The sequence below is a fragment of the Athene cunicularia genome, assembly GCF_003259725.1.
Source record: "Athene cunicularia isolate RWA chromosome 17 unlocalized genomic scaffold, athCun1 chr17_part1, whole genome shotgun sequence".
Classification (NCBI taxonomy): Eukaryota; Metazoa; Chordata; class Aves; order Strigiformes; family Strigidae; genus Athene; species Athene cunicularia.
The window spans coordinates 5217643-5233024 of NW_020799122.1; the positions used below are offsets into that span (position 1 = coordinate 5217643).

At 41.9% G+C, this 15382-nt stretch overlaps 1 protein-coding gene across 9 annotated transcripts in view; it reads left to right on the forward strand.

The window, feature by feature from the left end:
• RAPGEF1 (Rap guanine nucleotide exchange factor 1) overlaps positions 1-15382 on the forward strand; it is an 87572-nt gene that overhangs the window by 15638 nt on the left and 56552 nt on the right. For 8 of the 9 annotated variants that reach the window (XM_026860561.1, XM_026860564.1, XM_026860566.1 and 5 more), the window contains exon 1: positions 2804-2872. The exons of the other annotated variant lie outside the window; for it this stretch is intronic. In XM_026860561.1, the coding sequence (XP_026716362.1) occupies positions 2809-2872 (64 nt within the window). In that variant the 5' untranslated portion in view covers positions 2804-2808. Of the gene's footprint in view, positions 1-2803; positions 2873-15382 lie in introns of those variants that run through there. 9 annotated transcript variants of the gene reach the window in all.

Here is a 15382-nt window from a genome sequence, read left to right on the forward strand (position 1 = left end):
TAGAGATGTGCCAGCAAACAGTAACACGTACGTCACAGCAAAGAAACATACATACACATCTTGCCCAAGCAGTAGAGCTTCTCTTGGTGCTGAATGTGGTTCTCGGGCCATGACTTGTGAGGGTGGTAGCAGTGGGAAATGTGGGATGTTCTGGCTTATTTTGAGAACAAGATTCAGTTTCCCTTGAGGCAATAATTTCATGAATCAAAAAGGAAAATGTGTAATGCTTAGTGTTTATCTAGAGCTTTACATTTTTAGAGCATTGTGCAAGCATTTATTCTGTACTTTTGACTTCATGATGGGTGGTGATGGAAAGTGCTGGCTATAGTGATGTGAGAACAGTGAGTACCACTTCTGCCTTTTTTTCATTTACTGGTATGATTTAACTTGTTACTTTGGTCAGATGATCTCTACTTCTCCATAAGCGTCTGTGGGCTTTTCAGTTTATCACTGGAGCTGTATACCCTGTGAGTGGGTTGTTAGTTCCTGTTTTTAAGGCATTTGAGATCTCATTAGGTAGTGAGAGTGGTAGTGCTGTGTAGTGGTGGCATCTCTCCATTTGTGGGAAGATGCAGGTAACATTGTGTGCACAGAGCATGCCACCTAGAGGAACAGAGCGGGCCGGCAAGGCTGGAGCCACGGTTTGCTGGCATAATTTAGGTGGTTGTGCAAATGCCTATGTTGAGATCTTCTCCAAGCAGTGCCCTTTGTGGCCCTGCCTCTAGTACATTCACCAAGTCAAGTGTGAGGAGGTCCATGCATAGCTGGCTTTCCATCATCTCTTCTCAACAAAAGTTTCTCGACTTGTTACATGAGACTTCTGTTGATGATTTAGCCTCCTGGTTATGTGAAGCCTAATCTTTCATGGAGGCTCAAGAATCTGAAATTAAGTTGCGGATCTCACCTCATATTCTCCAGGAATTAGGGTGAGGAATCTAGTACAAGGTGTGATTGGATGGGCTAACTCTCTCCAAGCTCTGTGCTTTTTTTGGCTTGTATATTGCAATTTCTTTTGCGGGAGACTAATAAATTTCCCAGAAGATTATCCTAATTTCCAGAGTCTCAAAGTCTGAGTTGTAATTAAGCACTTAATTTGATGAGGGTTTTTAAATGTGTTGCTAGTCTACTGGCAGCTTGGGGAAATGCTTCCATCTTCAGCCCATCTTCCCTTGTGTAGGTTCAAGCTCAGAAAGCTGGGATATATTTAGAACCAGCAGAATTGCAGCCTACTAGAGAGGCCTCAGAAAACTGCTCCGAATCTATGCTTTCTGGGTAGGTTAAAGCCAAATTTGAAAGAAGCCTGGCTTTTTTTAAAGAAGTTGAAGTTAGGGTGATGGCAATTTTTCATTAACAAATGGGCAGTTGGAAATGTTAATACGTTTTATTGCTTACAGTTGCCTTGAGTTCCCCCATTGCCACAAATGACAGTAATCAATACATCCAACAAGGAAGCATTTTATTTCTTTATCATCCAGAGACTGATGATCATCCAGAGGGTCAGGCAGTTGTGTTGTCTGATAAGCACATGGCTTAACCAGAGGGTATCACCTCTTTAGGACAGAAATTTCATTTTGATCCACATTAGTCCAGTATGTGGTGTAATAAGATCATAACCAATGACTTGGGCTCACAGGATTTAATACACAAATAATAATGAGGGTTTTTTTCTTTTGTGCTATTTGAGGTTATGGCTTCTAGTTGCCTCTGATTAAGTTTGTATTTTCTGCTAAAGTTTCTCTTTGCTTTTTAAGTAAAACATCTTTTCTACCCCCTTTCTCCCGTGTTTCAACTTTTATGCTTAAAACCTCAGGAGCAATCTTGAAGACTTTATTACATTGTGTCTTTGAATTGACCCCCATGTATTTTCATCGAGACATTAGGATGGCCTTCCCATTTCCTTCTATTCTCAGTTTAAATTTTCCTGTTATGGGAATACTAAAAAAAAAAAAAAATTGAATTGCAATTAGTCATATGTTAAAACAACCAGACTAACGCCAGCAGGAAGAGCATCCTCTCGGTGTCAGTGTACGAGGCCGTGTGTCAGGATGCCATTTCGGCCACGTCCGGATCTCTTGCGTGTATTGACCGCTTATGCATTTAACAGACCTGTTCTGTGGCTGCCCCTGTGTCTTTCTGCTTAACATGTGACCCTTTTTGCTGATAACTTTCTGGCCTCCAGGCTACTGACAGCTGTTGTCCACTTGCTGCTAATTAAGAAAGCAGCGTGAGGGTTTGGAATGTGGAGAGATTGAACCCCCCCTCCTCTCTGCAGCAAAGCATTTCAACCTAGAAAGAGTCTGACTGACGACTGATCAGCCTCTTTTTTCCTTCTGTGTCTGTTGAGCCTCTCTGTAGATAGCCTGTTTGCTATCAAAACTCACATGTTAGGCGCTGTCTGTGTCTCTGTATTTTTTTTAGATCCTGTAACAATAAGCAATGTCAGAACAGATTTGCCATTGAAAAGATGGGCACGTGTGAAATTTAAGCCACTATAAAGCCACGTATTTAACATGCAAAGCGTTGTGTACATCTGTGCTCTTATTCAGAAATTCAAATGTAGGTTGTATTTTTTAAATAAAATGACACATACTTATTGAAAATTTAGAGCGAGCTATAAGAATCAAGATAACTATAAATCAACAGCACTTAAGTGGATGGACTGATGATTTCAGAGATTTTCCTTCTCTGTTTAAGGATTTTCCTTGTTTGTTTTGTGTCCTTGCCTGCTTTCCTTGTTTTTGTTTTCCTTGTTTTGCATCAGGTCCCAGTGGGTGACCTTTTGTGTGATACAGCTACGCTGTGATTTTTATGATCCAGCAAGAGAATGGGCTTGAACTCTGGAATTCCCTTTCTGGCCTGTGCTTCTGTGGAGGTAAAATGATAGACTGAGGTTAAGATAATGCAAGATTGTTGTGTTAATATACAACCAGAAGATGTGAATTCAAGTGAGTGATGGTAATTGGGTAGAAGAAGCCTCCTCCTGTAACACTGATGCTCTCTGGAGCTGTTTACCCCCAGGAATATTATGACTCTCTGTATTTGAGATTAGACCTCCAAAATTCAATCTGAATTCTTATTTGCAATAAGTGGGCTCTGTATAGCCCCTAGCATGCTTTGTAAGCAGTGTCATTTGCTCTCATATCTGGAATATAATTTCTTCCTGTTGTGATTTTTCACATACTTGGTTATTACCTTTTACCTTGGAGATGACTGTTTCTTGATACAGTAATTCAGCACAATCAGAGCTTCTCTTTAAAAGCACTACGTATATATAGGAGTAAAATGTTTAAATAAATAATTAAAAAAATATCACTGCCAGACTTGACTCCTTAGGCGTGTGAAAATCCTTTAACAAACCATGTCTACCACAGTGTAATTGAACAGTAGGAACATGTCTAGGGAGAGGAGGACATACTTTTGACTGTATTTACTGGTGTTCACCTTGTATGCTCATCGTTTTGCCGCATGATCACTTTCCAAAAGAAGCCTTGGAGCATTTGACTTCAGCTTTTCAAATAAAGGAGTATTTTATATTTGTTGGAAGTTGAACAAGAGCTGCTCTACCAGTCAGTGTTATCATATATTCAGCTAAACACTTTCAATACTAAAATGGTAGGAAATGCTAACTGTGGCGTGCTTATAACCAGCTGAACTAGGCAGGCTTTTTGGGATATGGGTGGTTTGGGGTGTGAAAGTGCTATAATGTCCTTGGGCAACTTTGTGTTTTCGCATGAAGAGAGCAGATGCTGACATGGTGCAAATAGAAGAGAAATCCTATCACTAGATTGGCCCTGAGTCCCCAAGCTGTAGTCTGTAAATAAAGTGATTTATGGGTATTATAGATGAAAACAGCGTTTCTTTTTTTCCTCCAAGCAAAATATTATTTCCAAATAGTTCATCTCATTATTGGACTCTGGTTAGGCTAGTAATTTTATAAAATAAGCGTGGTAGACTTAATGTTAGAAAATTAATGGGATGATTTCTCTACTATTAAGAACGTGGAGACTCCAAATCCCTGTCTATCTTGCTGTGGGAGGCAATTAAGAATATGAGGGAGTGGCGTCTTGGTTTGAAATGTTGGAAGTGACTGTAAGCATTCGTACTGTTACATCTGGAGAGCTTGTTAGGGATGGTGAGATCGGTTATACGGGGTCATTTGCTGTGAGTATTGGTCATTTCTTTCACAGTAGCCTGATTATTGGTTGGACAGCTTTACCAAACTGTTTACTATCTGCTGCCTGTTGACTGACAGTGTGTTTCAAGCCGATTATAGGAATATTATGTGGCTTCAGGATCACGGCTAGTCCGTTTTGTCCTTCAGTGCCACTTACGGTGACATCGAGAATTGAGCTTCTGTCATCCAGGTAGGTCCTCCGCCAATACTGACATGTTTTTGCATCTGTTCTGCATTAGCTTTTCATGTGACTGATGGCAAGTGTCACTTGCTCTGAATCCCCACCTCTTACCCATTTGTGTCATGAATTTCTGGCTGTGTAAAATGAAAAACCATCACACAGCTATTTCAGAGGCACAGAGATGGCAGTTTTGACATTAAAGGGCAAAAGAAACATTCTGCAAATTCCTGTGTAAAAACTAGATGCCTGTTTGGTGCTAGGTTAGGCTTTGTTTAGACTATTGTCTAAATGTAAGCCTAGAGCTTTGCTGCTAGGCCTACAGTTGACTTCCCTTCCACTGGGTTGTGAATGACAAAGTATTTCAGTGGAGCTGGCACTTCTTTGTTGGGTTGTTTTGCAAATGCAGACCTGATTCTTAACAGGAGAGCACAAAACAGGAATTTCTGCTTTACAATGGAAAATGTTTGGTTTATGTTGTTGGAGGAACAGGTTTAGTTCCCCTGCTTTCCCGATTCCTTATACTACCACAGGAGTGGCCTTTAAATAAATAAAAATGACAAATTAAAATCACTCCTACTAACTTGGAAAAAAGAAGCGTACGCAAACAATTTTGAGAACAGGCTGCTGGATTGTAGGCAGAGTGACTACAAGAAAAATCTCCTTGGAGGTTTGCCATCTACTTCTGTTTGACAAAGCTAGACTTCATCTTTTTATCTCTGAGAAACAGCTTCCCATATACATGAGAATTATCCCTAAATGTTGCCCTTTATTGCCAGTTCGGCTTCTAATTAGCTAAATCCACTTTGCAAGTGGACAGTCTTACTCCAAAGCAAAACTGTGTTTGGAGTTAATTGTGAATAATATGTGTGAATTTCCAACCTTCACCTGGATTTGGATTAACTTTCCTGGATGCGAGAGCCCTCTCCTTACAAAGTCTGACCTATAAGGTTCTTGTGGGGTTTGAATGTTGGGATGTTTTATGATGATAAATACCAGTGTATTATAGTTTCAGGTGGTCTCCTGAGAAATATAGAATCATACAGCTGCCAGAAAAACAGCTCAGCTCTTCACCTTCTCTGTTCTCTGATAACAAATGGCAAATTAGCTTCCCTGTACTTGAAGTATTGAAGTATTTTCTATACATTTTTTTAATTCTCTTTATAAGTGGTTTGAATCCCTGTTGAAAATGTCTTTTGTGAGGGGCATCTTTCAAAGTTTCCTTACAAGTGGGTTCAGTTTCATTATTTAACACTGTGACTGCTATATATAGTGTTGTTCTTCTAACAAATAACAGCAATTAAGCCATTATGGGTGTTTTGTACCTATGCCTTGTGTGTAATGACAGGAATTGACATGGAAATGGTATTGTTTAAAGTCATATAGACTGTAGGAGCCTTCTGCGGAGGAACTGGGGACTCTGGACACATTTTAATGAAGCAAGTTTTCTCAAACCAAATGCCTTTTCCAAGATTTGTTTGAGACATCTTCTGGTTTTGCACTCTTTGCAATAGCTCCATAGCTGGTTTCCAGGTTAATGAAGAATGATGGCACATTTAGTGTATTCAGACTTCCCTGACTGCAGAGTTGCCAAAAATGAAGCAGGAGAAATTATCTTCCCTCTGTCATTCTTCTACAGAAATCAGCAGTTTAGACATAGACGTAGCTGAGAGTTTATTCGCTGAGCTTCAGAGTAGAGTTCATGAGTACAACGAGGAGAAAAAGGGCAATATTTATTTGTTTGTTTGCAGAGGGAGGCAAATTGATTTTGTTGTCTAAATTTGTAAACAGGGTAGAAAGTTTCTTCAAAACACACACTAAAACAAAAGAAGTCCCAGCTCAGATTGGAAATCTCCTTGTGAAGTCGTGCAGGGCGTCGTGGGAGAGTGCTCCTTGTGGGGAGCAGATGTTTGCTGAGGTCCTGCAGTCAATGGCTGCAGTGTTCAACTCTTCTCAACCCCCTCTCACAACACGTGGATATTTCTGCTGAGCAGCTCCCTATCTCCTTCTCTTCCTTCTTTTTTTTTTTTTTTTCCCTGCCACCCCCCCCACCCTGTGAGTTTTCAGATAGGAGTAGAGAAAAAGGTCTGTGGGACCACTAGTCTGCCCCCCCCTCTTTTTTTTTTGTTTGTTATTGCACTCTCAGGCACATACACATAATCTCTTAGGCATAAATATTTTTTTTAGCTCATGTGATATTAGATAGCAATTACAAAGCTATGTTTTTCAACTAGGCTGCCACAAAGCTTAGTACTACATGCTTCTTATACTGCAGAATAATAATAACAAACATCAATCATATGTCCAAAGTCAGTTCTTTGTTTGCAACATTATAGGTGGTTGTTTATTAGTTGAAAGATGGTTTACAGCATTTCTTGTTGCTTTACTGCAGTGTAATGGTTTTGACTCATTAGCTACTCAGCTGAAGACTCAGAATCTGACAGAAATGAAGCTTGTGCAGGGTGGTTGTGCATGACCAGCTGATAATAAGCACAGAAGGTCTGGGAGGTGTTTACCCTTCTAATAATGGAACCAAAGGTATTTTTATAAACATCTCTTTATATCTTTCTGAACCCAACTGCTATGACATACTAAATCTGCTGCAGAAATCAGTAGGTTATTGAACGTTTTTCACAGTGAAAGAGCATAAAGTTAATCACACTGAAGCTCTGACAAAGCACCAGGCTTAGCCTGACCGAAGAGGCAGTGCTCTCTGGACATGCTGGAGCGTAGCCTGACCCGACCCACAGCCCTCCCGGGGCTCCAGACACAGCGCCGCACATCTTGAGGCTTCGTGGAGCTGAAGTTTCTCGTTACAGACTAGTTGATGTTTTCCAAACAGATCTCTTAAGCTCCCAAAGTATTGCTCAATGTACCACAAGTTGAAATTAGTATTGATTCACCTTGCAGGGCTGGATGGCAGGATCGCCACACAATCGCATATTGTGTTGCAGAGACTTAAATAACTTTGGCAGTTGTGGTTTTGCTGCTTTGTCAAAACCAAATTAAATATAAATACCGTACAAAATTATCTCTTATTTATAGAATCCTAAGGTCTCTCTGCCATAGAATCTGGGCACTGGGTTTTTAAACATGCTTTTTTTTCAGGGAGTGGGTTGTGGTCTTTGAATGCATTAATGTGGCACCCTGGTGTGAGTCTTGGGCAAGATCTCACTTTGGAAACCTGATGCCATGCTCGGCATAGGATGTGATATGATAAGGGAATGGGCTGTCAGTAAAAACCTCACTCAAGTAGCTGTTAATTCACCAAGATTTATTCGGTGATAAAAGAACTGTTTCAGCAGGATTGTAAAGAGATGCTGAGATAAGGTTCAACTTTGGTTTCGGTAAAATACAGTCTCAGCTTAGTTCCCTTTAGCTATCACCTTGGTGTTCTATCTTAGGGTTGAAGGTGTTTCTTCTTGAAATGCAGGCGGGCTTCCTGTATCAGTAAAGTGGAGGCTCATTGAAAAATAGAAACTGATTCTTAGTAAGGCCCACTTCTGGTAATTTCCATTAAAGATAACAGTATCAGTTTAAATACAGATAGCCAGGCTGATGTAAGAAATAACGTTGCATGCCAGCAAAAAACTGAGCTTCAAATAAATCAGGCTCAGTTATCCCTTTGTTAAGCAGGTTTCCAAACTTGTCATTGCATTAGGCTATGTAACATTCTGGAATAGCTGCTTTCTCTTCAGCATTAAATTAACAAGTGCTTGTTTCTATGCTACTGAAGCCTCAAGTCTTGTTACAGATGGCATGGATTCCTTCAGATTCCCTTTGTGTTTCTACAGATCTGCTAAGGTTTGCTTCTGTAGAAGTTAATTCTTCTATGTATTTTTAATTTATTAGGTTGTTTTAAGTCAGGATTTGCTGAGATCGGGGAGAATGCAGGTGTTTGTAGCAGTATGCCTTCTTGTAACCTGTTGTCTGTAGGTGCAGTGCAACCAGGAGATTTTAATTCAGGCAGGAGGAGAGAGGATAAAATAGAAAGTTGTCACAAATCATTGTTTACTGCTAAAGTAACTTTTAATGTTTATGTGCAGTAGAGTGAAAAGACAGACATCTCAGTTAGACTCCGTAAGCTACCCCATGTTTCCTGCCATGATGGGCTAGGGATGTGCTAATCCTAGAGCTAACAAAGACGTAGCTCCCTCCTGGGCTGTTCAGTTCAATTAACATCTCGGTTTCCCCTTGCTGGAGGCCCTGATGTTTCAAATTCTGCTTATAGAAGACTAAAATTTCCTACTGCCTGTAGGCAGGCAATAAAACTGGTGGTTTGGTTGCAGATCCTATCAGGTCTAGAATAGGGTATGGAATTGAGGATATGGCCTGCAGCTTCTTAACCCTTTACGCAAGCAGCACAACAATAATGTAAAAGCAGCTTCTGACCTGATTACATCAGAAATTTCACACCTGCAGTGCTGCTGTATCACTTTGCACACATGCTCGTCTGTGTGTGTGGAGATAGTGAGCTGGCCCTTTGGGGCAACACTATAGTAGTACTTCAAAGTTTTGTGATTTGCATAGCCCTCCTGTGATGCCTTGTTTTATTGAGTAAGCAATATTAGGGAAGTTTACACTGCTATTGCAACGCCTCTAGGAGATAGTGCTGGCCTGGTTCCTGAAATTCATTTTTCTTTCTCTTGCAGAGATGTGAGCCCCCAGCATGGTGCACTGGAGTTGTGCAGACATGTTTAATCTTACTGAACCAAATATCTGCTTTTCAGCATCTGAGCCCTGAGGATACGGTGCTAGTCAGAACAGTGAGAAATGAGGCTTCCTTGCAGAGCAGTTAGCTCATCTCTTAACATGCATGGAAAAGAGCTTACATCACAGTCTCACCTGGACTGTTGCCCTTAATCTATGGCACTTGCTAAAGAAGGAAATAAAATTGAGCATGTTTAAGCAAATGCTTCCCATGTTTTGATCTTATTTCTTGTGCTCAGCTCAGATGAGTGTGGGCGGTGGCTTTTGGGCAGGGTATAAGGTTCCTCCCAGGCCTACTAGAAAAGAGGGGTTAGCTTTGCAATTCAGACTGAATGTGCAAAGAGTCTGTAATCAGAGGTCAAAAATAAAGATGACTATAATTAGTAATGTCCAAAGCAACTGGAAATTGTGTCAGGCAGATCTGAGCCAGCTTCTCTTTTTTTTCCATCGCCTAATGAATGAGAGAGCTGAAGTTACTCTCCAAGGATGAAAGAGGGCTGAGTTTTTCCCATTCAAAACTGGTGCTGTGGGGCAGAGGCAAAGTCAAGACTCTCATTTACAACCTTGTTTTTCAGCTGTTGAACCTGTACTCAGGTTGTGAGCAATTAGGCTTTTCCCTAAAGCATCTAAAATAATGCGTTTATGCTTGCTGTCCTGCAGAGTGCCAGTGACGACATTCTGTCACCTTGGAGATGGATAAACAGCTTCAGCAACATCGGGTTATAATCTTTCAGGTCTGAGTTTCAAAGCTGATAGCCGTATGACTGAAACCCAAGCCTAGCAAAGGTTTTTCAACATGGAAAGAGTCAAAATATACTCGAGTAAAAAGAGAGGAGGGGAGAAAGAGTTTTAAGTGGAGCTCAGTGACAAGGCTTTTTGCTTGGCCATGGCAGTTAAGTGTGAATGAAACGAATGAGCTTTGGCTCACTCGCTCCTTACAGCCCGGAGTGACTCAGGTAGTGCGCATGCATACTTGTGCCTTCAGGGCTTTATTTTTAGATGTCTGAATCACTGTCATGACTATATCCTCATAAAGCCGCTAGACAAGTGGGGATGCCCACGGACCCCATATTAAGTCATGTTTGGTGAACGGAGAAATTCAACAGATTCCCTCGCAACCGTTGCAATTTCTGTGTTCAGAGCTGTTTGCTGAAGTAATGCAGAGGCTATGCCTTCTAGCTGATTTTTTTTTTCTTATTTAAAATTAAATGTTTAGTTAACAACCTTGGTGGTTTTTATGGGTAAAGCAGGGTGAGCATGGACCACAGTGATCATGTTGATGTTGGAGGCTACTTGACTCTTTTGTTGTTTTAGTCTTGCTGGCACAGGGGGAGTCACAAGTCATGTTACCAGCGTTGTAATCCCATTAGTTCTCTTGGGTTTGCAGGGCTGTGCAAAATCAGTACTTAAATGGGAAATTACCAGAGACTCACCAGATGCCACACAAAGCTTTGCTAGTGATTTGGTAAACAGCAGCATTTCTGCTTGTGAGTTGATAGGGGACCAATCTGCTGGTGCAGCTTGCTTTCAGATAAAACAGCAAAAGTCCTGTCTGCTGCTTATCAATAAATTACAGAATCCTTTTCAAAAAGAAGTCTCAAAGCCAGCTTTGGTGTGCTGGAGGAAGCTGAACTTGGGTAGCAAGTTCTACTCCCTTAAATCCCTCCTGGTTTAATTAATTGTAACCTTTTTTCCCTTTTTTTTCTTTTTTTTTTTTGTTTTTTTTTTGTTTTCCCTTGTAAATCATTTGGGTGGTGTTGCAGTTTTCAGCAGCTAAAGGATTTCTGGTTTATGTGTCTGCGTGCAAGCAGATTTCTCTTTTCTGAAATAATTCAGGCTAAAAGAGGACTAGGAGGGAACCTGGTCAGCTTCTCTGAGCTTGCTGCTTAGTCTGGTGCATCTTCTCTTCCTCGCAACCTGAAGATTTGCTTCCAGATATGAAGCTGGAAGGAAGAAGAGCTATAGTACTAAGTCACCATAAAATTAATGGTTTTGACTGACCCAATCCTTTTCTCTGCAGTTGGGAGATGTGGCTGAATTGATAAGTTTGCCCTCTCTGCCTCCCAATTCCCTTGCAAACACTGTGAGTGCTTTCCACGTGAGATTGCTGCAGCTGGAGATGCCTCATTCATGGTTGCTTAGAAAGAAGAAAAAAAAAAAAAAATCAAAATAAAAATGTGCTCTCTGACAAATAAAAATGTTTTGCTTCCTCTGGAAGCCCCAGAGGGCGGCATAAAAAATAATGAAGGCTGTGAGTCAGTGAGCATTGCCTGGCCAGCTGAGAGGGAGCTGAGCCTCCCTTTTCCATAGAAGTTTGTGTGCTGTCATTGCACATCATTAATGCTTGCTGGTTTATGCTCATTCACTGTAATGGTGCCAAAAAAGAAAAAGGGCAGTTGGTCTTTCCGCTCCCCAAAGCTGGCTGCTTCGAAGGTGACGTTATGTTAAAGGAAAAGTTTCTTTAGCTCTCAAGAACGATTGTTTGATTCTTCAGTTGCCCTTCCTCCACCGTTTTCCTCTAAATCCTGGCTGCTCTCCTAGCAATTGAATTCCCTCGAGAGGGACTTGAGCAGCTTACAAACAGCTCCACCTAAGGTACAAAGGTTAGGGTGGGCAAACTTCCTGATTGACACCAGACCCTCCCTTTTTTTTTTTTCTTCTTTCTGGATCCCCTACCGTGTCTTTTTTTGTTTCTGAATAAATTCTCTTTGCTTTAGTCTTTGGGGGTAATGGCAAAGTTGAGAAGAGTAAACTCATGGAGATGAAAGTGGTAGGTCTTGAGGCTTCCGTAGCGCACCCATGATGCAGCAGTGATATGCTTGTACGTGTAAAACAGATATTTTAATGCTGTTCTGTCACATTCTGTCTTTTCTGTATTCAGGATCCCAACTTATCCTTTTGAGAACATACAGCATTGCACAAATGCTGCATATCAGCATTTTTAGTCTTCTAAACATCCCCAGGACTGCTGGAGAAAGAGGGCGTGAAGACTGTTGCTGTGTAATGTGAGAGCTGTGTTACACACTGCAGGTGTGAAAGGGCCCAGAATGTGTCTGGGGTTCTTCTCATCTGTTTCTTCAACCTTCCTTGAAAGCCTAGTGCTTTCTCTCCATCCTCATAGCTACACACTGGCAGGCTTAAATGTTTTGTCGCAAGAAAGACGGAGATGGCCTCCACCACGAAATTATGAAAAATTATTTTTAGAAGTGCCCTTGCAGTAGCTTTCTGTTGCCCACAGCCCACTGGTGAGCTTCACGTTGTGCCTCCTGCATCGCCTCTGCCAGCTCTTCCGCGGAGGAACTCGGCTGTTGGGAGAGGCTGTTTGAGTTTCAGGTTAGAGCAACATTTCTGCAAAGCTCAAAGGCTTTGATTTTCTGTCAATCACTGTTATTTTAATGTTTGCATTACAGGTGAGCCCCAAACCTTTAGCCGGGGCAAAGGCCCCACAGATCTGTGTACTTACAGGTATTTAGGAGATACAGCCTTTTGCCTTAAGGGTAGAAGGAAGATGGTTGGGAATTCTAGCAATATTCGTGTAAAATCTTGAAAGACCTACCTTTACTTTGCAGCATGTTTGGTGATTATCGTGGGAAGCTCTCGTGTGCCCATCTGTCTGTCCTGAATCACCTGTTTTGCATTTCTGACAGCAGAATTGGGTCTAGAGGAGCCAGAGCCCCAGCCCCGTAGCCTCTCGCTGGGTACTGCATCGCAGCGCCAGGCAGACATCCTCAGCCGAACGGTCGTTTTGAACTATAGCTCATTATTTTTTCCTTTTGCTTCAGAACTCTTAAAGTCCCTGTCAGCTAGGGTTTAGCTGAAACCTTGCAACTTGCCTGTTGTCTTCCACAAAGATGGAGCTGAGCCCAAGGGAACAAATGCCATTTTAATGGGCATCGTTTTGTAACTCATTACATAAGTCACCTCTGTCTTCAAAGGACTTGTGGCATAAATGGCAGGAGCGGTTGATTAAAAATGTGCACAATAGCTTCATTATGACATGTGGAGAGATGTCTGCTGTTATTTTTAATCTGATAGCTTTTAAATATGTGCATCCAGCAGAGACCCAAATGGCCTTTGAAAAGGGAACCATTTGTGGGATAAGATTTTTTAGACTCCACTTCGTTCCTTCTAACGAGCCACAAGAGTCAGTTCAAGCTGGAAAATGAACTATAACCCTTTTTTAAGGCTTTGTCTCCTCTAAAGCTGCAGGGTTTTGGTGTGTGAACACATATAGAGTGAAAGAAGATGGAGGGTTTAGGTTATCAGGTGAAGGAAAGAAAAGGTACTGTATTCTGTTTTTTTAAAATTAAAAAAAAGTCTTTTTTCAAATTGTTTGGTATGATCCAAGCACTAGACAAGTTGAACAGTTAAATTGCCCATCCCGGCTGCTGGAGCCTGCCTGCCACTGAGCTGTGCCGTAGTGACAGAAGCGTGACCAGGAGGTCCAGAAGCAGCTGGGGGGGTAATTTCCCATCTCTGAGTCTCCCATGTGCTGGTTAGGTGCAGCCGGCGTGGGAGGCAGCTGGCGAGGAGGACCCGGCAGCTGGAAAATCTGCCATGACTGAGCTCTGTAAAAGGCTGAACTTTCATTTTGACTTTAAACTAAATAATTTGCTGCTGGGTTAGATTGGTGGAATTCACCAGCATGGGTGTGTTGCGACTTAATGTCTTGCGTTCATTTGAACCCAAGTGGAAAGTGACTGTTTGACTATGGCAGCCAGGGATATTGGGTTTTGACTTGCTGACTTTCTGCTAAACAGTCTACTTTCTTTGCCCACAAGCACATAAGCTGATTTATCTGCCTTCCCTTGTGCCTCTTAATCTGCTGTCATTTAAAATCTGTGGTTCTTTCCTCACCAGATTTAGCTTTCTGTCAGCAAACTGGCGGGCAGCGCCTCTTTGCTGGAGCTGGTGGAGCTGCCAGGGGATGAGGCGGCTCCTGACCAGCCATAGCATCCGTGGCCCGGTGGGCTTCAAAGGGTGCTGAAAAAACCCGCTGGCCACACCTGACAGCTCAGAGCAGGCGTGTATCGTGAGCTTTCTCGTGTGTGGTCGGACCCCAGACGCGTGCCGGCCAGGGGGAGAAGAGCCCAAGAGCTGAGCAGGACCATGACTCAACAGCTGGAGCACGTTCAAGAACAACGGAGCAAGAGCCTCATTAATAGGGGGATAGAATTAGCCGTGAATCGAATGACGTATTAAAACTTCCAGTCAGAAATTAAGAAAAATCTATAGTAAAGTAATTTTGAAGGGTTTGGGTTTTTTTCCAATTGTATGTAGCAGCAGAGTATCTGGGCAGATGAAATATGAGGGGACGGAAAGTCAGCGGTTCCTTTGAGACAGAAACACTGTGATACAACAGTATTCTCCCCCCCTCCCCCCCCTCTAGTTTAAATCATTCCATTGAGTTTATTACCCTGTCTTTTCCCATTAATCTTAAAAATATTTGGCCACTGCATAAAAGTACAGGGTACCCTCCTCCTGCACACCAGAAAGGAGAAAGAGAAGTTGAGAAAGCTGGTGCTGAGACTCCAGTGAAACACTGCCAGTTATTCATCAAAAAGAGGTGAGGGTAATCCAATAGAACAATTTCCAGCAGGCAGACTACCAAGATCAGGAGCAACCTCAATGCTGCATTAAGGGCTTTGGTTACTGTAGACAGGCAGGAAGGAGCAGAGGGATAGGAGAAGGGGTTTGAGCTGCTCTCTGGCTCATGTTTTCTGCTTCTCTCTGTACATTATCAAATTATTTGATCTGGAAAGGTATGCTGTGCTGTTTGAACTTTTTAAGTGGCCAGACATAGAACATGTTAGATATTTAAATTAGGATATAGTGTAAAGAAAGTGACTTTCTCAAAGCAGACCAGTGCTACGGTAACCTGTCTAGGAAGCATTGCTTAGTTGTACTTTTTGCAGGAGAGTTTCAGCCTTCATCTGTAAAAGCCTTTGAGCTAGAACACCTTCTATTTAAGTGCAACTTCTCTTTTACACCACTTCATCCAGATTCATTAAAATGCAAATTCTGTTTATGACGCTTGAATGATGTATCTGCTAGAAAACCGCAAAGCCCATCATGCTGAATGATGTCTGTTGGCATTCACTGAATATAATCACAGTAGCTTCACTGCTTGATTCATGAACTGGGGAGAGGGACGAGGGCTGCAGTTTGGTGGAGATGCTGTACTGGAGTCACTGACTCACCCTCTGCTCTGTTCAGTCACATTGCTTCACCTTTGTGCCTGTTTCCCATCTGCAGAGTAAGGTTAAGACCTTACTGTTTGAGGATGAGAAAGATACATTTGTAATGTGCTTGGAACAAGA